At 43.6% G+C, this 20,116-nt stretch overlaps 2 protein-coding genes across 6 annotated transcripts in view; one reads left to right on the top strand and one right to left on the bottom strand.

Annotated features, from left to right (window-relative positions):
* Window positions 1-16,337, top strand: part of LOC144113918 (vesicle-associated membrane protein-associated protein B-like) — a 36,776-nt gene extending 20,439 nt beyond the window's left edge. Inside the window, 1 exon segment of the mRNA XM_077647310.1 lies at window positions 14,717-16,337. Coding sequence (XP_077503436.1) covers window positions 14,717-14,926 — 210 coding nt within the window. The 3' untranslated portion in view covers window positions 14,927-16,337.
* A 3,372-nt stretch (window positions 16,338-19,709) lies between these two features.
* The window catches only part of LOC144113914 (uncharacterized), a 48,218-nt gene continuing 47,811 nt past the window's right edge, over window positions 19,710-20,116 (bottom strand). For all 5 annotated transcript variants that reach the window (XM_077647304.1, XM_077647302.1, XM_077647303.1 and 2 more), the window contains one exon: window positions 19,710-19,930. In XM_077647304.1, coding sequence (XP_077503430.1) covers window positions 19,742-19,930 — 189 coding nt within the window. In that variant the 3' untranslated portion in view covers window positions 19,710-19,741. The remainder of the gene's footprint in view (window positions 19,931-20,116) is intronic.

Raw genomic sequence — 20,116 nt, forward strand, 5'->3', positions numbered from 1 at the left:
CTGCGCAGTAGAAGAAAAGAGAATGAATTCTTTTCTCTTGATAGTTGTGCGTGTTTGCCATCAAAAGTACCTGTAAATTTATTTTTTTCAAGATACTGCTGCAGAGTGGCAAGAAACTGAGCGCGAAGTGAATGTCCACGTTGGAAAGTTCCTTTTTGCGCTTTCTAGTTGCGAGAGACCTATCGAAAGCACGTCAGACAACTAAAGAAAAACTAAAAAACAAAGCATATATTCGCCTGTGGCAACTGCGGTTGGCTGGGAAATTGAAGCAGCAGCTTGGATTGGCAGAAACTCTGTGCGTGACCTTCCAACGCTGTTTTCGCACAACTCAGAGTCTCACTTAGCCAAACCTTGTTTTGGCTTAGTTCGACGCTGGTTGTTTTTCTTTCCAACCAAGTTGCCAAGGAAGGCATTTCATAAGCGCTGACAAAGGCGCTCGATAGCTCTAAAACTGAAAAGAATCGAGAAATTGAAGTAATTGCTACTGAGCAGTGTTATGTTGGAAGAAGTTGGCCTAAATTATGCAACAGGACACTTCAATAAATTATTTCTGGCCATAAAATTAAATAGCACATTCTGAAATCTTTGAACCTATATTTCTATTTCCAATTTTTGGGAAAACAAAACCATTATGAAAACTAATTTCCAAACTGCTTTCAAAGTGGTTTCTATACTGAAATTTTCTCGGGAACAAGTTAAAGTACCTTTTCGATCCCTAGATTTTTTTTAACAAAAGCTATCAGATGTCTGGTATATAACAGAAAAAATAAACTTGCATTTTTAAAGTGACGACGCTTTTACAGAAATGGTACACTGCAGCTGGCCTTATCCTGCACTCTAAACCACCTAGAAGGTAGCCAGTCACAAACAATTTGTGTTATTTTTTAAATGAATTTTCCTAAGCTAAAATACCCAATTGCTGTATATGATAGCTATAAGTTTCTGTTTGTGCTATAATAATGAAATTTGGAATATGGTCTATTGACAAGAAGCTAAACCTTCCGTTAACTTTTTATCAGAATTGACTGAGCAGTTCAAAAGTTGACTCTTCAGCCTATGATCCCCCCCATAGAGGGGCTCTGAAAGGAGCTCTAATGAAGTCGCGGTATGCCTGGGATGTTGAAGAACGCTGCTTTACAAATATCCTCCAGCAAGAATTTTTTTTTAATGCGCTTTGTAGAAGCTGAGTTACCTGTTGTCAAAATTTGAATTTCAGTCTCTGCGCCTTTCCCTGTCCTCTCATCACTTTTTGCATGCTGAAAGGTCGGTGCTGTTTCGCCGGCCCCACCACCAGGGGCGGAGATTCCTGACCCTCCAAAGCTACGCAGCTTACTAGCCACGGCCATGGTAGCTGCCCGATGTCTGAATCTAACCAATAGCCATCTGTGAACTGGTATATGCAGGAGCATGTGACGAAGGGTGTGGGCATGAAAAAGTCACCGGAAAGGACTTGCCAACTTTCGTGCGTGATTGTGGGTTCTCCGCTACATGTAGAAGTGTTTTCTTTGGCTCACGCATTCATGACAACACAGTGCACTGATTGAGTTTATCTCCTCTTCTGGGAAGGTCTTTCAGAGCGCCTTTAAACCAGCCGACCGTGTGCTGCAGAGTTTGGTATACTCCTTGGTTTTCTGCTCAAATGTGCCAAACGCGGTGGATAGTATCCACTGTCCTGGTCATTGAGCGCCTTCAGTAGTTTGCAGTCTTCTGCAAGCATAGCTGATGGCGTGCTCGAGGAGCCACTTTTTCGCCATCCTTTGAATCTCGTTACCCTCTCCACATGTGCAAGGTCTAGCAACCAAATGTGGTCCCCGCGGGCTGCCATTTCAGGCATATGACATCACATGGAGGCTCCGTTGTCCCAGGTATATTCCTTAACTCTCCCGTTGCACATGCTATTGAGAGCTGGCCATAGCAGCTCTCCAGTGCATTCTCTCTTGAACCAGTATCTGATCAGGTCAAAAAAGCGTGCCACATCCAGTTTGACAAGGCAGCCCTATTTTGACCAGCCTCGCCTATGGTTATGTGCGGCATAGCAACCTTCCCAGGAGGTTTCACCCATACACTGCTATAGTGACATGATAGTTTCAAATTATTCATTGGCAGGTGGGCTGTATGTCAAGGCGGACATTATTTATGCAACAGAGTCCAGTTACGACGATGAACTGAAGGTAACCTTTTAGCGTTTGGTTTTAGGGCTGAAGAATATATTGTAATGTTGAAGGCCAGAGCCTAAGATTTTAAATCTCTGGAACTGCATGGTGGTTTGAGATTTCAAATGTGATAAACTCTTTTTGAAAACTCGAAGTTTGCTTTCTCGCAATGCCTGCACTTCATATTGTCACTAAAATTTGAAACGTAGAGAATACTTCCAATTTTGCAATATAATTGCGTGCCCTAAAACCAAATATTGAAGTTATTTTAGATAAGTTACCTTTTAATTGCACTCTGTCACGTAAATAATTTCCACCAAATTTTATTCCAGCTGCACCAAACCAAAAAATGTCCAGTTGCATAGACCACACAAACATATCTTTCAAAACAACATCTGGAATGAATAATTTGAAATGCCTTGTATATATTCCTGGGACCTGGAGTGTAAATTGTCAGATTTCTTTCGAACGTTTCCAGTAATTTGGGTTAAAGGATTGAAATATATTTTGCTGTATTTCAAACTTCATACTATGTGCTAGGAAATGTCCAGGGTGGAGGAAATTTATTTTCTGGAGCGCACAGGAAAATTAGAGCTCCCTCATTACTCAAATGTATGCATACTTGTGTGTTAGTTGCACTGTTACGAGCACTGTTCAGTGCTTTAACACCTATTGGAATGCACGTGAATTCACTTATTTTTTTACCGCCACCATAAAGCTTACTTGCACTGACTCCAACCTTTTTGAGAGCTCCTGTAGAGCGAAACGATACGACTTTGACCATACTCACTAGACAGCAGCACAGGTCATAAAAGCAACTTAGTTTTTTTACGGCACTACAGCTCTTTACATGGTTGTTGTGCCTTTGGTTCCATCGTCTACACGCGATGGGAAGTCCAAAACTATGCACTTTGGTGGAAGTCTGTTTATCCATCCTTTCTCGTCATGTTCGCTACTAATGTTAGTGCATTTCTTTGTGTGATAGATTTATTTTTCCAACTTTTGCAATTCACTGTTCCCGGTGGCAGTGGGCCCCATGTCTGGCCGTGTACAGCTTCTGCTCCGTGTACACGAAGAGGCTTGCAAATACCACAAGGAGCAAGATCTGGGAAATAATTGGTGATTCCAGCAGTCGGTTGCCAGACGATCTATGTTGGATGCTTCCGAGTTTGTCATCTTGTTTCTGAAGTTGCAGGAGCTTCTCGTGCTGGATGCTTAATTTTTTCCTTACCGCGCCATAGGCCATCGGTCATATACACGACCGGCTTCATTACTTCACGACCTGCTCACTATGCGGCTCCTACAGCGGCGTGTGTCCGCATAAATATCACGTGACTCTTCAGGAGGGACGGCACATCGCAACAGGTGGTGCCACAAGTTACCCTCACTTCGACATCACCTGCCGTACGCTTCTGCTAGCTTCAGTATGCTCGCGCTGGCATGTGGCCAGTAGGCCGAGTTAAACCGCATCGTTTTTTAAGCACACACCGCAAAGACGTGTTAATATTCATCAGATGCGATAATCGTGGACAGCTTTCTGTGTACTTTGGTAGTTACGAGCGCGAGCTGTCAGCTAACACGCCTGCGTCGTTGGCTCATGAGCTCGCGAGAACAGCGCAGAAGCCAGCGTGAGCGGTTGTACTGGTGGGCACGGCTCTGGTGCTACTCGAGTGGCCTTTTTTTTTTTTCGCGCACAGCTGCACAATTTGAACACAATTGCTCTGCTCTGTACCTAGCAGCATCTCAGGGTGAAGCCACGCTACTTTCCGCCAATTTACGATAAAAAGTGCGCTATGTACACTTCTTACTCACTTGTTTTCAGGAGCGTTCACCCAATTGTTAATCATTTCAAGACACACTCTACATGAAAAATGAATAAAACCAGACTCGAAAAGCTTGTTTGCCAGACACAATAGCCGGTCGTGGCCAGAACTTTATTTCACGCCGGCCAGATTCTTACACATTTAGGACCTTCTGTCATTTTGGTTTGGCGTTGATCATTTTTCATTTGGTGTGCTCTTCTGCCAGATCAGAGGCATAATTTGACAAAAATGGCCTCATAAACTTGTGGACAGTCAGCTTTAGCAAAGCCCTTCTGTGAGGCTCTGTGGTGTCCTTCGAGCACACAAACAGCGGATTTTTTTGCAAGTGATGGCAGCACCAGGTCTGCAAACTTCTTAAGCAGCCTTGGCCCCCTAACAAGCACAGGAGCCACACTTGATGCAGCACCTTCCAGGCGGCTGATGAACCCTACAAAGGCCAAGGTAGGGTACGACAGCCCTCCCCGGTCCATGCCTGCTATGATGGCAGTAGTGGTAGACTGAGAGGCTGGTGCCCGCAAATTAATGAGACAGCCCTCACATCCAATGCAATCTTGCACGGCTCTGGCCAAGAAGCCAGCAATCATTGCCAGTGTGCTGGCTCGAAAAGGCTTCGTTGAGGGGCACCTGAAAGAATGAAGGCAAATTGGAACTTAATGACACTTACTCTGAAAAATGCTATTGGCAGCATTTCAGTCCTAAACCAATCTTTTGCAAGCACAGTGCCCAAATATTGTTAATATGTTCTTACTTCATGCAAACAAATCATTTGTCAATGGATATAAGACTGAGCTTTAGGTGACAATACTTTTTTGAGGTCACCGTCCAGGCACAGCTAAGTGCAGAATGAATGCTGTCCCTTCCTCTTGGTCGAAGCCTCAGTCGTTGACCCCCTCATTCAGACCCTAAAGGTCATTTTGGGACAGCAACTGAACTCACCGTTTTAGTTCAATATCTCTACTTTTCTGAGGAGCAGAATCCTTAAAACTTGGATGGCAGAAATGGCACCGGGCCTTTTAGCTTTTCACTTTGAATTTAGACTGCATGTGTACATTTAGCAAAGCCAAAATTATTAAAGGGTTGTCCCAACACTTTGCATACTTGGATAGCGCTCCAGTGCAGTGAGATGTGGAAGCAGAAGCTTCTTGATAGCATTGTCTCAAGTGGCCTTCACAGGAATGAGGAACAGTTTTGATGTCTTCCCCAGCGAGCCCACCACACTCCCAGTATTGGCACTGGATGACGCGTGGATGATTCCAGTCACAAATATTTTCTGCAGAGATGATAGGGCTGCGTAGGCATCTGTTTGGTCATTGCACCCATTCAGTTGTCGGATTGTCGAAAACAGTGACTCTGCATCGTCACTTGAAAACTTAGCTGTGAGCACAAAATGAAATCCAGACTTCAAGAGGAACCTTGTGCATAGCACTGTCGACATGTTGGTCACTCTCAGTGCCTCATATGTCTCTCTCGTCAGACAGCAACTCAAGATATGGCTTCTTTCCATTCCATGAAGTGCTTCAGAAAGTCATTTTCTAGCCATGAAAGTCTGAAGAAGAAAGGTTTGCAGAGTAGTAAATTAGCCCATGTCACAAGAAAAGCAGCGAAGACCTCTTCAGTAGCTGTTAATAAAGAAAACCTGCTTTCCATTAGCTCCACACTAGAAGCCGAAACTTATTCTACAAATCCATGCTTTCAACAGTAAAATACGTCGATGGCTGAGTGGTTGTGGTGCTCGGCTGCAGACCCGAAAGACGTGGGTACGATCCCGGTCACGGCGTTTGCATCTTGATGTAGGCAAAATGCTAGAGGCCTGTGTATTGTGCCACGTCAACATATAAACCTCGCATGTTTCAAATTATCTGCAGCCCTCTACTAAGGCGTCCCTCATATCCTGTGTCACTTTAGGATGTTAAACCCCGCAAACCATAAATCTGTAAAATACGGTCAGCATAAACACTGCCGAAACTAAGACGCACCTCTCGTCTTCTACAGAGTAAAATGGCATCCTCAAGGCATCTCTGCTTGTCCAGTGGAGAGTGGTGCTCTTAATATTATGGAGCACAAACCATTTCTGCACCAATTCCATAAATTTCACTGTCGGTAGGCAGTCCCCCCAAAGCCAGGAGCTTCAAGGCTCTGTCCATGTTGCTACAAAGATAGCAGGACTGTGGTGACTAGACGAGAATAAGAGTCAGTGGTGATCATTCTTCTAATATAGCTAATCACCCTGCTTAATGCTGCGAAGTCGAGAAGGAAAAATGTTATTCAGTGTGTGCAGTAAACCAGAAACTGATCCTTTACATTTGAAGTGTGCATCCTTTGCACAGCCAACAAACTATATGCTTGCGTGCTTTACCTGTGGCGAAAAACCTGAACAGCCCTGTTGACGTTCATTTTTTTTCTTTTCGAAATTTGTCGGCCACAGGTGCTTCTTGGTCAGGCACCTCGCCAATTTGAAGGCACCCTGCTTTTCCTGAATCTTGTACAGCAGTCTGTAACAAGGCAAAACATTAGTCAAGTTTACTGAATAGCTAAAGCAGAAATGCCATCTTTGTGCCTTAAAGGGAAGGTGAAATGGTTTTTTGAGAATTTGAGATTCTTCAAAAAATGGAATCTATGAAGCTTCAAGGTAAAGCATGCCAAGTATTTTTTCGCCAGCATTTAAAATAATGACGTAATCGCCAATTGAAACCACACCAATAGTCAGGCTTCTCCTCACTACGTTAGTGAAGTGCGGAGAAACTATCATTGTTGCCGAAATTTGGGATGCCCGCTACCTTCGCCCACGAGCTGAAGTGAGCCTTCCAACACAGCCAAACAATGCTTCGTGGATTTCACCGTCAGCGGCGTTGGTTTAATTCCTTGAAGAAATCGTTTATTAGCTGGAAACGCAGCGCCACCTCATGTGACGTCATTGTTGCGGCATCTGCCCATCGCTGCGCACTGCAGAGAAGCCTGACCACCAGTGCCGATTTATTCTGCGAATACTTCACGATTTCAAATCCTAGCACAAAAATACTTTGCCTGCGTTACCTCCAAGCTTCACACTTTTTACCCCTTTAAACTCGTCGAATTCTAAAAGCTCTTCACGTGCCCTTGAAGAAGTCTGGAAAGATGAATTTTCCATTTCTTCTGAACAGTCTGTTCACTTCAAGGAACTAGGACCTGATGTTTTTCATCATGTGGCAACAGTCAAAAGACAGGAAAAGTTCACGATGTGAATCCAGAGGATGCCTGAAAAAAATTATTCACAGAAATTAGCCTAGCTGTGGTGAAAGTTCCAAATGACATGCTTACAATGAAGGCGTAACTTACTCAACTTAAGCATTACTTACTCAACAGGTTGTATGGGGCCACCCGACAGGTTCGAGAAGAACTTGGTGTTGGACTTTTGGTTATCTCCTATACGGCGCACAACTTTGAATCCTGATATTCAAAGGCTAGACAGTTAACGTCTAATTTATTTATTTATTTTATTTAGAACATACTGCAGGCCTACAGTAGGCCCAAGCAGGAGGGGCGAGTACATAATATATGCAAAAAGAACAGGTTTAGCAAAATTGAAAAAAATGTTAAATACAAGTTGTAACACAAAATACAGCAATAAATACAAGGCTCAGATGCAAAATACAAAAAGTGAACGAAAAAACGGCTCAAATTAAATGCTGTGAAGAAAACATTGAGTCAAAAGAATCAGCTCTGGTTAAGAGATCTGGCGAACACCTGTTCCACTCCTCAATGGTGCGTGGAAAAAATGAGTATTTAAAGGCGTTAATCCTAGCACTGTAAGGGGTTAATGATTGTGTATGATGATTTCGTGTTTGGCGCGTAGTGTTAGGTTTAAGGAAGGGGTCTGCATTCATAGACAGTTTATGGTTTTTTAGTAAGAAAAGTAGTTTCAGTCTTTGAATTTTCCGGCGCAGCTGTAATGTTTCAATACCGTGAGTTTGCATGAGGGTCGTTGGTGAATCAGTTACACGATACTTTGAAAAAATAAAACGGACGGCTTTGTGTTGAATCATTTCAAGGGCCTCGATGTTACGTTTAGTGTAGGGATCCCAGACGGTGCACGCATATTCTAGTGATGGCCTTATTATTGAAAAGTAGGTTAATTTTTTAAGTTCAGGTGGGGCAAGTTTTAGTTTGTCTAAGAAAGCAGAGTTTACGAAAGGCTGAGGAGCATACGTTTGATACATGTTTATTCCAGCTAAGGTTTTTCGTTATTGTAACTCCTAGATACTTGTACTCGCTGACTTCGGTCAGAAGGTGAGATGAAATATTGTAAGGAAATGAGAAGGAAGCCTTTTTGTTAGTTATCGTCATGTATACTGTTTTCTCTAAATTTAGCTTCATGTCCCATTTATTACACCATGTATGTATGTTCTGAAGATTGGAGTTTAGTAAAACTTGATCATCTTGGCAAGTAATTTGGTGAAATAAAACGCAGTCATCTGCAAATAATCTAATTTGAACAGGGGTAGTTATAACGTTAGTAATGTCATTGATATATATCAAAAAGAGGAGAGGTCCGAGGACGCTTCCCTGTGGGACGCCTGAAGTGACCAGCAGGTGGTTTGAATAGCAATCATCAATACAAACAAATTGTGTGCGGTGAGAAAGGTATGAGGAAATCCAACGAATTATGAAATTAGGAAGACCAATAAGTTCAAGTTTGTAAATTAGTTTGGCATGAGAAATAACATCCATTTGACCAGCGCTATTTAGTACACTTGCAAAAGTATGAATGACAGAAGTTAGCTGAGTGACAGTGGAAAAGCCTTTTCGAAACCCGTGCTGATGGGGGGTAAGTACCTTGTTATCGTTTAGAAATGTAGTTATGTAGTTAGCTATGATATGCTCAGCAAGTTTGCAACATGTGGAAGTTATTGATATGGGAGGATAATTAGCAATCAAGGCAGGATCACGCTTTTTCAGCACGGGCACAATCCGCGCTTTCCTCCAGTCGGAAGGAATGTTTCCTGTTTCAAATGATTTGCGGAAAATAACAACCAGGAACTCTGTGATGGCTTCTGCATAACGGCGCAAAAAAATATTTGGTATCCCGTCAGGTCCAGCGGACGCTTTAGTTTTGAGGTTGAGTAGCATGGAGAATATGCCAGATGAAGAAACAATGTCGGGGGTCGTGTTGGGAGACATGATACTGGGTAGAGCAAATAAACCATGATGGGAAAACACACTCTGAAGATACTTATTGAATGCCTCAGAGATTTGCGATTTATCAGCAAGCTGGACACCTTGACATGAAATGCGCGTAATTGTTTTTTTCTTTTTCAATAAAAATTTCCAGAACTTATGTGGTGAGTCACGAAGAAAATTTGGCAGGCTATACTGAAAGTAATTTTGTTTAGCCTGGCGCAAAGCTCTTGTGAAGTTAGCCTGATGTATTTTAACTATATTTCGACAGGCACCCCCACGTTTCAGACGTTTGATTTTTCTTTTCAAATGTATTATTTCTCGCGTGATCCAAGGAGTTTTTTTACATGTTTTCTTTGTTCTATTAGGAATGTAGTTATCAATGCAGCACGTACAGATTTCTTTAAATTTATTCCAGAGTTCATCAACATTAGTTCCTCGAAACATGTCAAGGTGTAAGCTGAAGTAGTCTAACACTCTTTCATCATTAGCTCTGGAGAAGTTTTTCACGGAAATAATTTTTGCAGGTTCACTGTCGACATTTTGTTGAATGGGACAAGTAAAAACCACCATGCAATGATCAGATAACCCAGTTTCAACTGAAACAGTAAAACGTTCTGTTGCTTGGCTGAGAAAGACGAGGTCAAGAATAGATGCAGCTTCATCGTGTATGCGCGTTGGGTGCTTAACTCCCTGTTGCAAATTATGAATAAGCATAATATCACACATGTATGAAGCATTTATGTCATTGTTTGTACTAGGGAAGGGACTATTCCAGTCAATATTTGGGAGATTAAAATCACCGACAAGATATATTTTATCACGGCGAAATTTAGACATGTGATCGGCCAGATCACATAAATATTGAGGGGGTGAATCAGGTGGTCTTTATACAGCAAAAAGCACAAACGATCTACCCCCGTGCGACAGTTTTAAGGTCACACTTTCATGGTTAGCTATTTGCTGCAACGTGTGTGCCTCTGTGTTTTGATTCACCAGGACCGCAACTCCCCCTACTCCCCCTCCACGTGTTGCGAAGAACTTGATAAGAGCGGGGGAAAACAGTTTCATCATCAATATCATCTCTCAGCCAAGTCTTGGTTATAACTACGGCGTGTGGATTGTGAATCAACAAGATAGCCTCCAAAGCCTCCGATTTATTTACAATACTACCTGCATTTATATTAAGTAAGCGAAATTCCTTAAAACGAGGTTGTGAAAGTCAGTCTTTGCTTTGATAACTGTTTTTATCATCAAGTTGAACTCTGCTGTTATCGCTGTCATCCCAGGTGTAAAGCATTTTTTCGATTCGCAGCTTGTCATTTATCAAGGTAACTTTTTTTCCTTCATTCCTTTCTGTTTTTGCGCTGTCCCACAGTAGTTTACGCTTCCTAAGTGTGTTTCGTGAATAATCGTTCTGTATTGAAATATTACTGCCTTTTAGTTTCTTGCAGTTTTTAAAGAGTTCTTGCTTTTCGTTATAGTCCTGGAAGAACACAATTACAGGGCGGTTTGTTGCCTTTTTGCCCAGCCTGTGTATTCTGCCCACAGAACTGCAAGATACGTTAAGCTTTTCTGCAAAAACTTGTTAGAACCTTCTTTTTCAAGTCAGCCTCAGATTCCCCGGGTTCCTCTTTTACTCCAAAAACAATAAGGTTTGAGCTGCGGCTCCTGTCTTCTAAATCAGTTATTTTCGCCTGGAGTTCATATATTGTTTGTTCTAGAGTGTCAATCCTGTTTGCCTGCTTCTCCAAGGCTGTAAACCTTAGTCTCATACCATTCATGAGTTTTTCCATATTGCTCTGTTGCTCTCTCAAAGCAGTCACTTCAGTGGCTAGGCCCTTTTGCCCTTTAAGTAATTCTTTCAGCATTTCACTAGTATCCGGACCGGGATTAGTTTCAACGTCTCCACATAGGAGCAGTTTGCACATACAAAAAGCATTGTAGGCAATTTCAACGAACTGCTGTGGGCACGGCAGGACCAGAAGACAGCGGCAATCACTTTTAACAGAACAGTAATCGGTACCAACCTGCAGAAGGCAGAAGAGAAGCTTGTGAGACCACATGCCTACGCTGGTTCCGCCGCGCCCACTGAAGACAAATTCCTGTTGACGTTATTTTAAAGGCGATTCGGGCAAGGTCACGTGGTGGCTAAGTGGCGTTCCAGGCTTGATGTCATGCGGGAATGGACAATCAAAAGGAAGAGGCTCCAAAGGTGACGGTGCAGCCAGAGAACACGTGTCGATTACTGATCCATTTACTGCAATCGTTGATGCGGTAGAACTGGGCAAGAAAACCTGCAGAAGGCAGAAGAGAAGCTTGTGAGACCACATGCCTACGCTGGTTCCGCCGCGCCCACTGAAGACAAATTCCTGTTGACGTTCTTTTAAAGGCGATTCGGACAAGGTCACGTGGTGGCTAGGTGGCGTTCCAGGCTTGATGTCATGCGGGAATGGACAATCAAAAGGAAGAGGCTCCAAAGGTGACGGTGCAGCCAGAGAACACGTGTCGATTACTGATCCATTTACTGCAATCGTTGATGCGGTAGAACTGGGCAAGAAAACCTGCAGAAGGCAGAAGAGAAGCTTGTGAGACCACATGCCTACGCTGGTTCTGCCGCGCCCACTGTAATTGAGTTCACTGTACTAAGGACGACATGCCCAATCTGCATTCTACCTACAGGCGTTGTGGGGAGCATGTAAAGGATAGTGCCGCTCACGTTGTATACCAAGGGGCCGTTCTGTGTTTTCAAAAGCATTTGCTGCATTTTGCAAGCAGTATGGTGGGCACTTGACGCCTTGGCATTTAATATAGCAACCTCTGGTGCCACTCCACCGGTGAGGAAATGCCTGGCAGTCTTCAAACATTTTGATAACGTTATGATGGCTATTGTGAAGCAAAATAAAATGTCCGTGGAATACATCTTTTCATGGCTATGTTTTGTGAAAAGCATTCATCTTTTATATATATAAAAGTGCAGGCTATCCACAGTTATAATTGAAATTATTTGATTTGATTCGCAGTCAATTTTTATTATTGATATTGATACAGGAAACCTCACTTATTTGCATTGGGATCGTGGAAAATATTCGAATAAATATTCGAGTAGGAATGCTCTACCTTTCCTGGACGAACTTTGAGATTACTGTATACTACCGCGTAAAAGTACATCCAACACTTAGCCTATGCTGGCCAAAAAGAAAGTTGGCTCCGAGTAAGTCAATACATACCCTCCCGCCCTCCTTTTGTATGCTTCATCCCGCCACCGCATTTTAGTTCCCCGCGGGATGGCATCATGGCATATGCAAAACTCAAAGCAACAAATGCTTAACAATGCTAACACAAGGATGGCAATGTGGTGAGCCCAATGGAGATCAAAAGCGAAAAAGCGGGCTTCCACCCTGTCCACATTGGTACGGCCTGACTGACTAGCAGCAAACTCAAGTGCAAACGGTCTTGTAGTTTCGGATTCCGCATATGCCCTGGGGATTCTCAGAGTCAAGTTTGCCCTCATGCTACCTACTGCTCATCCGAGGAAGTGACCGCCAGTGCGAACGAACCAGGTAAACTGTGCAGTTTTCTTACTGGAACAGATTTTAATAATGTAATAAAATTTCTCTCTTTCTGACGTGGAGCCTCACATGTCCTGCCGGGAACAGGCACCACCACGGGACACGTACTACCTGGCACTTATCTAAAACTACCTCAGACCTCTCTAATAGGTCGGCTCCGCGTATAGGTCGACCCCAAATTTTTAGATGCCCCTCTTCTCCCCCCGCCCTTTCCTTTTTAAGAAAGACCGACCTAACCCTCTAAACACGTTACACTACTCAAAGAAAGTGTGCAGGCCTGCATTGCACATGGTCAGCCCATTGCAGGTATACTATAGCAGGAATGGCCTTGTCGCGGGGTATGCACTGACTCTGCTAGGGGTGGGAGGTGCGCTTCAGTGCCAGTGTCAGCGCCTCCACTAGACACTGCCTTGACCGTGGCCATGCTGGGGAGGAGCTAAAAGTGCATTCACCACTGCCTGCATTCCGGTCATGCCTTGATGCGCTGAGAGCACGTTGATTTGAGACTGGGATCCACGCCTGCTTTGCAGTGAATCATGTCATCTGTGCAGGCACGTGCTCAGACGGTTCACAAGCCATAGCAATTGCTTTTTGTGCTGAGAGTACTGGGGCTGGGACACTTCGCATATCGAGCATCAACATTACTAAATGGCATCACTCTGCGGCACCACGAGGCCGTCGCCTCATCACCTTGCAGTGAAATCTTTAACTGGGCTGGTGCGTGCCGCCACTTTGAATTATCTGGTCAGAAATTCTCCGAATTATCAGAGTTCATATTATCGAGGTTTTACAGTATTCGCTTTGCAACCAAAAATTGGAAACCCACCATGGTCGCTCAGTGGCTTTGGCATTCAGCTGCTAATTCCAAGATTGCAGGTTCAGTCCCGGCCGTGGCTGCCATATTTCGATGGAGGCAAAATGCCAAAATGCCCATGTGCTGGCAGACATCAGTGCATGTTAAAAAAAACCTCAGGTGGTCTAAATAAATCGGGAGCCCTCCACTACAGCGGCCCTCGTAGCCAGATGCTTCGGGACATTAAAACCCCAGAATCCACAAAAATTTGATATTGCACATCCCAAGGTTCTACTCTGAGAGAACAAAGCCAAGTCACAGGTTGGAGATGCACACTACTTTCTGCATGTCCTCTCTCGTGTTTGCTGGCCATCATTGTTCTGGAAAACAAATTCTGTCCTCGCCTGGCTTCACTTTCAGGGGCATATGTGGTGCGTGTCAGCCGGAATCACGTGAAGTGGGCGGTACAGAGCGGCGGCCAAAGGCGAACTTTGCACCATATCAGTGCAGAAATTAATTTGTGGCATGGTACACTGTGACCTGTGGAGTGCATTGATTTCTGGCTGATGCTATGTTTTTCGAATTTCCACCGGCCAGATTTTCATTATCCGGATTTCATTGTAAAAACCATTCAAAACAAGCGGTGGCAGACAGCACATATTAAAGTTTATTGTGCGGCATGAAAAGCTTGACCTCACTGATATTTAGAAACATTCGAGTTCACGTTAATCAGGGTTTTATGTAGTTGCTCCAAAATGCTCGTATTATGGCTGGCTCCAAAATCTTTTGTGCTCCACACTTGCTCCAGAATACACATTTTCTAGTCCAAGAGTTACTCCGAAACCTACTTTGGTTGTCTCGCCCTTGGTAAGGCAGTAATTTGGTTTCATTGACCCAGAGTGTGGAGCAGTCTGCATCATGCCGGTGAGTCAACTTTGCGCCAGCACATTGCATTGATGCCGCCCGTACCTGGTGCTGCAGGGAGTACAGGCCACTGGCCAATGGCAAGTGCTGTTCAGTGGCAGATGCCTACTTCCTTCTGTAAAGCTGTGGTTATTATTGTGGTGTCACAAATTGGAAACACAAAATTTCATGCCTTTGGCTTTGTTGTCTATTGCATGGAATGTTCTGGATGAGAAGAGAACTTTTTCTGTCGTTTGTAAGAAGGCTGAAGTACTTTGGAAGTGAGAGGTCAGTAAGCGTGATTGACTGGTGTTTCAGGAGGATGGCCTCAGGCAGCGGATGCTGCAGACCGCTGCTACGTCGGAGACTGTGACCTCTCATGCGGCGCCTGAGACCACATCACAGATGACGCACCGCACCAAGGAGATGTCAATGGCTCATCCATCTGGTGTATCTCCACTGATGTTGACGCTGTTTGCCTTTGTCATGGTGGTCACAGGAATGCTGGTTGGAAAATGGCTCTTTTGATTGCCCCCTGCTACAAGATGAGGCCAATCCCAGTGTGGCACTGTCCCCACCCTCATACTTATGACTATCCCTTCCTCTGTCCATCTCTTCTGCTGGCGGCATTTCTTAATGCATATGGGCCGTAGAGTACACAGACTGGTGCCTGCAGGCAGTACCAAGTCTTCCTTGCAGGCACCAGCCATTCTGCTCTTCACCCGTTCCCTTTTCTTGCGTCTCTTTTGCGAGTGTGTGGGTGTTAGCATGAATATTGAAAGACATTCTATATGTGGTAGTGCTTTTTAAAAGAAACTCGTGGCTTTTGTTTGAGCCTAAAGATTGTTCTTTCTTCACAGTTGACACTGTGGAATCATTCACGTTTACTGTTTTGCATGTTTAGCTTCTTGTACTGTTTACCTCAGTGTGAAGCTTTCCTCCCCATTCACTCCTTGCTCCCCTGCCTTGTTATTCTTTGGAATGTATGCGTTCACAGTTTCTTGTGTTGTTTTTGTATTTGTGTGATTTTGTGCTCTGCGTGAGCTCCTATGCCAGAGGTTGGAGGGTGCCTAGAAGGTCATCACTCTGCTTCTTTTCTAAGACTGCCGACGCTATCTGGCAGCAGCATTAGCATTACGTCGAAGCAGAGGGCAACCACTATCCTGGTGCTCCCTCCCTCTTTCTTCCAGTTGCCTAAGCAGAGGTGGATGCGAGGAGGGGAGTATTTCTCCTCTCCCATGCTTTTTCTGGGTTTTATGAGGGAGAACACTGTCAAAGGGTGGCCACACTATCGTGTCTAGGGGCTAACTTCTGCGGACCCTTCCCCTTCGCAATGCACTAGAAGCAGATTGTGTCCAAGAGATAAGAAATGAAATAAATTTTGTCCACTAACGCACTTCTTGGGGCTACAATTTTTTTTTTTCATTTAGCTTTTGTATTTGCATTGTTTTATAGCTCAGAATTGTGGAACAAACAGTCTGTTCAAAAGTCTTTGTGCAAGGCTAACCAAAGTTGTAGTTTTTACGAGGCTGTGCTTTGGTATTGTGTAACATGCCTACACTGTTCCTGTGCTAGTGGGGGAACATTAGCAAGGCTACGCACTGGCTGTGTTCAGGCGCAAGGTGGTTTATGGTCATGGCAGCCTAGATTGTCACCATTAAGATTGCTGGAGATGGCAGGAAGCATTTGCCTTAAAGGCAGATAGCACTGCATAAACAGTGATGTTTGGCCTTAGCTGGATCCATTTTTGCACACTTAGAAAGTCATTAATGCTGAGGCACATGATGAGAGCATAGTTTATAAAGTTTGGGGCTTTGTTGGGCAGCATTATACCCTCTTTAGACTTGTTTATGCCTGTCTATGGTAAGCCACATTGCCCAACCTTAGGGAAGGATGTGTGAATTTAAACAAAGCTGAATAAAAGTGGTTGAACTTCAAACACTGTGTTGTTCTTGTCTGCATTATGATGCAATGTTTATGATTTCAAGGTCAGGTAGCCATTAAAACAACTCATGCGTGTACACGCTCGTGTATGCTCATGCATGCGTAGGATAGCTTTTTTTTTTAACTCATCTGCCCTGAACAGTTGGCATGTCGGCATATTTTCTTCGTCTTGCTCGGTTTGTGGTGCAAGTCTAGTGCAGCTTCGATTATGAGGCTACAGAATGCCGCTAGATTTTTTAAATGCACCGGGTGAATTTTGGACATTGGCTGTTGCGAAAATAGAAATATTTGGGTGCTGATGTGTTCATTTTAAAGTGTATGCCATGCAAGAAGATAATGGAGCAGGTAAAAAAAAAACGACATGCATGTGTGGAAAGTGAAAAGCCACACATTTTTCTTTCTATGGTTGAATTCCTCAGTGGTTTGGTGCTTTATTTGGTAGCATTCATCATTGCAGCTGTTGCAATTATTTATTGCTGCAATCTTAGTCTTTCAACCAACAAATGCTACGTAAGAAAAGGAATTGCCTATGCAGTGCTTACGCTTCCACATTGCATTGGTTTTCTTGCACCTATGTAAGGTTACTACTGGCAACTGGTGTTCTTTGCAGTCTGCTGGCCACTAAGAATTAAAATATAGTACAAGTCTAGGTATTCTGCTATTCACAAATGTGCGATCATCTCTGAACTCAAGGGTACTAGTATATATACAGTTTTGCAAAATGTTTGAGGTATGAATTGATAGTGTTGAGGTCAGAATATTGAACTAATTGCAGTTAATCAGAATTTATTCATGGCTCATTTTAGAGGGATGTGTTGCATTTTGCAGGCTGTGGCCCAAATACATTAAAAGACCCGCCACCATGGCGTTACTCAGAGTTAATTATTGGGCTAGTTGGTTTTCTGGCACCGCATTCACCCAATTTAGCGCAAAGGACAGGACAGCAGAAAAGGCTAACAGGTGCGCCCATGTGCACCCGTGTTCATTGTAGTTCGTTCGTCCTGTCCTTTGCACCAAAATGGATGAATGCGATTTTTTCATGAATTTTGTTGTAGTATGTGGCACTCTGTCAGCTCCGTGATTTGCTACACACCCGCTGTGCTAGTCTCCTAGCAAGACGTCAGCTTGTGGATGCGCTCTCCAGTCCGTTACAGTGCAGTAAATGCCCCTTTTGTAATTGCCTTCTTGCTGCAAGGCAGTCTGACTTGTTTTCACGTGCCAGATATTTGAACACACTGACATGCTCGCACATTCTTTTTGGGGGAGCCACCGCGGTGGCCGAGTAGTTATGGTGCTCGGCTGCTGTCCCGAAAGACGCGGGTTCGATCCCGGCCACGGTGGTCGAATTTCGATGCAGGCGAATTTCTAGAGGCCCGTGTACTGTGCGATGTCAGTGCACGTTAAAGAACCCCAGGTAATCGAAATTTCCGGAGCCCTTCACTACGGCGTCCCTCATAGCCTGAGTCGCTTTGGGACGTTAAACCCCCACAAACCAAACCAAACGCATCTTTTTAGGGGCTTAGCCGAACTGTTGATAAGGTTGACAATCACGTTTTCATGATTCGTTCAGGTTAATCTGTCTGCTTAGTGCCACTTGACTAACAGCTCATGTTTCCTCTAGCGCTTTTAGCTGTCACAATAGAAAAGTTCATTGTGCCCCTTGAAAGGTGGTTCCACGCGTATTTCACAATGCATACCATGAATATAGTTTCAGTTGAGGATTGAGTTTAACATTCACTTTGTTCTTTTGACGTTTACTGACAAGAACAAAAGTGAAGAAATATTTCGACATTTATTCTAACATGCCTGCAAACGCACTGGCACATGTTATATGTGCCTTGCTGGCACTATGGCTGTAAATTGCGGCTGCCTTCTTTGGTAGTTGACAAGTCCCATATACTGCACAACATTTTTGGTGCCCTGATGCTGGAAGCGTCCATTTCAATTGTCTTTAACCATTCATAATTTGCAGCTTCTGTAAGTGATTTGTCACATAGCAATTGGTGTCGGTAGCTCGCGCCTAGACGGCAGAGAAACGCTAACACCGAGAAGCTGCAACAGCACAGAGGGGCGGCCGGAGTGGAACGTCAGTTTCTTCGCAAAGGCCACCAGCGTGGCGTACGAGCTGCTGAGTCGAGCAGCTGTTGTTGCAGACGCAGCAATATGTTCTAGGAGTAGGTCTGTCATTAAATACATTGAGACTAGCAATAAGTTCTAGGCGTGCTACTAAATTTCCAACCATGCCAGTCATGCACGAGCCTAATCAACTGTAGTGACAAATGATGGTGCTTCATGCTGATTTTTTTTTCATAAGTAGATGCGAGAATGCTGATTCTCTTCTTTCGCTAGGGGTATGCTTGTGCTCTATTAAGGAGAAGCAGCAAAAGTTTGGAAAAGTGAAATCAGATAACCATGGCACACATTCAATTGCACTTCATTTCGTCAGTGTGAAGCATGCCTTTAAATTGCATATAAATTATGCAGACATTAGATTCAGTGACTGCGTTAGTGCCTCTGTGCAAGTGATTGCATGAGGAAAGGTTTTTGCCAGCAATTCTGGCTGAACCAGATGATGTGGGCACGCCTGATTGCATGCCAAAGCTTAGCAGAGCAATAAGCACGTTTATGTCGTGAAGTGGTTTGCGGGTTTCCATGAAAAAAATTAGGCAAGAAGCTAATTGCTCCTTGTACCATACAAGAAATAGAATTTCACAGCTGGGAAGCTGCATTCAAGATAATTTGTGAGGAAATGCATTTTTCATCCCTTTGACATATTTTGAGTTTTGCATTTCATGAAGGCTTCTGTTGCAAAAACTTCACATTATCAAGTTTCAACTGTGTATCTTCAACGAAATTGTAAAATGACAATAATCTGAAAATATATATTAACTTGGGGCAAAGGGCCTTCTGGAGAGGTCAGATTTCATATACTGATAGGTTTATAAAGCTGAGTGGAGCATTGTTCCTTTTGATCATTGATCTCAAGATATTGAATTTGTGGGAGGTAACAGAAAAGTTTGAACAGAATTGGTGAAAACTTCCAGTATGCAGTTTGCCACCTCTTGCAGCATCCAATTTTAACCCCAAAACTATACTGCTTATTGCAAAAATTTATTCCTTTGTGTCTACACATTTTCACATCTTTCATAAGCCTTGTGACAAAAATGTGGGGTTACCGTGATTTTTGAACTCTTCCGTCTGGGTATACGAGCCTCCAGACACTCAAGGCCTGCACTGGCATGTAAAAACCTACTTTAAAAACAGCAGATGTCTAATAATCTGGTGCTGCACCTAGAAAACATACGAAGAGACATAGAAATTAATATCCTCGCTTAAGGATTCCCCAGTAAAAGTTTCATGCTCAGCGTTTCAAAACTGCCATCTGCTTTTTTTTTTTTATTACAGGATAGCACACCAGATGGTCTTGTTCACATCTGGCACATTAGTCGCTTGGCAACCACATGTGAGAGCGTGGACTTTATGTGGAAGCACAGGACGTTCATTGCATTCGCTGGCTCCTTGACAGCACTTTGACTTAATTTTTTGATGACCTGCAGAATTCCAAACCCTGGACTCTTCAAATGGCACCTGGAAGGAAACAACTTTATGTTAAGATAATTTTGACATCACAAACTTCTGAGCAGAATGGTACTGTGTATACATGATGTGCGTGCCTTCAAGTGCAGAACCTGCTGAATATAGTATTGTGAAACTTTCTGACTGTTTGATGCTGTTTCAAGCCAGCCTGCCAAATTTCATTGGTCCAAGTCGAAA

Source organism: Amblyomma americanum, chromosome 1, assembly GCF_052857255.1.
Source record: "Amblyomma americanum isolate KBUSLIRL-KWMA chromosome 1, ASM5285725v1, whole genome shotgun sequence".
NCBI lineage: Eukaryota > Metazoa > Arthropoda > Arachnida > Ixodida > Ixodidae > Amblyomma > Amblyomma americanum.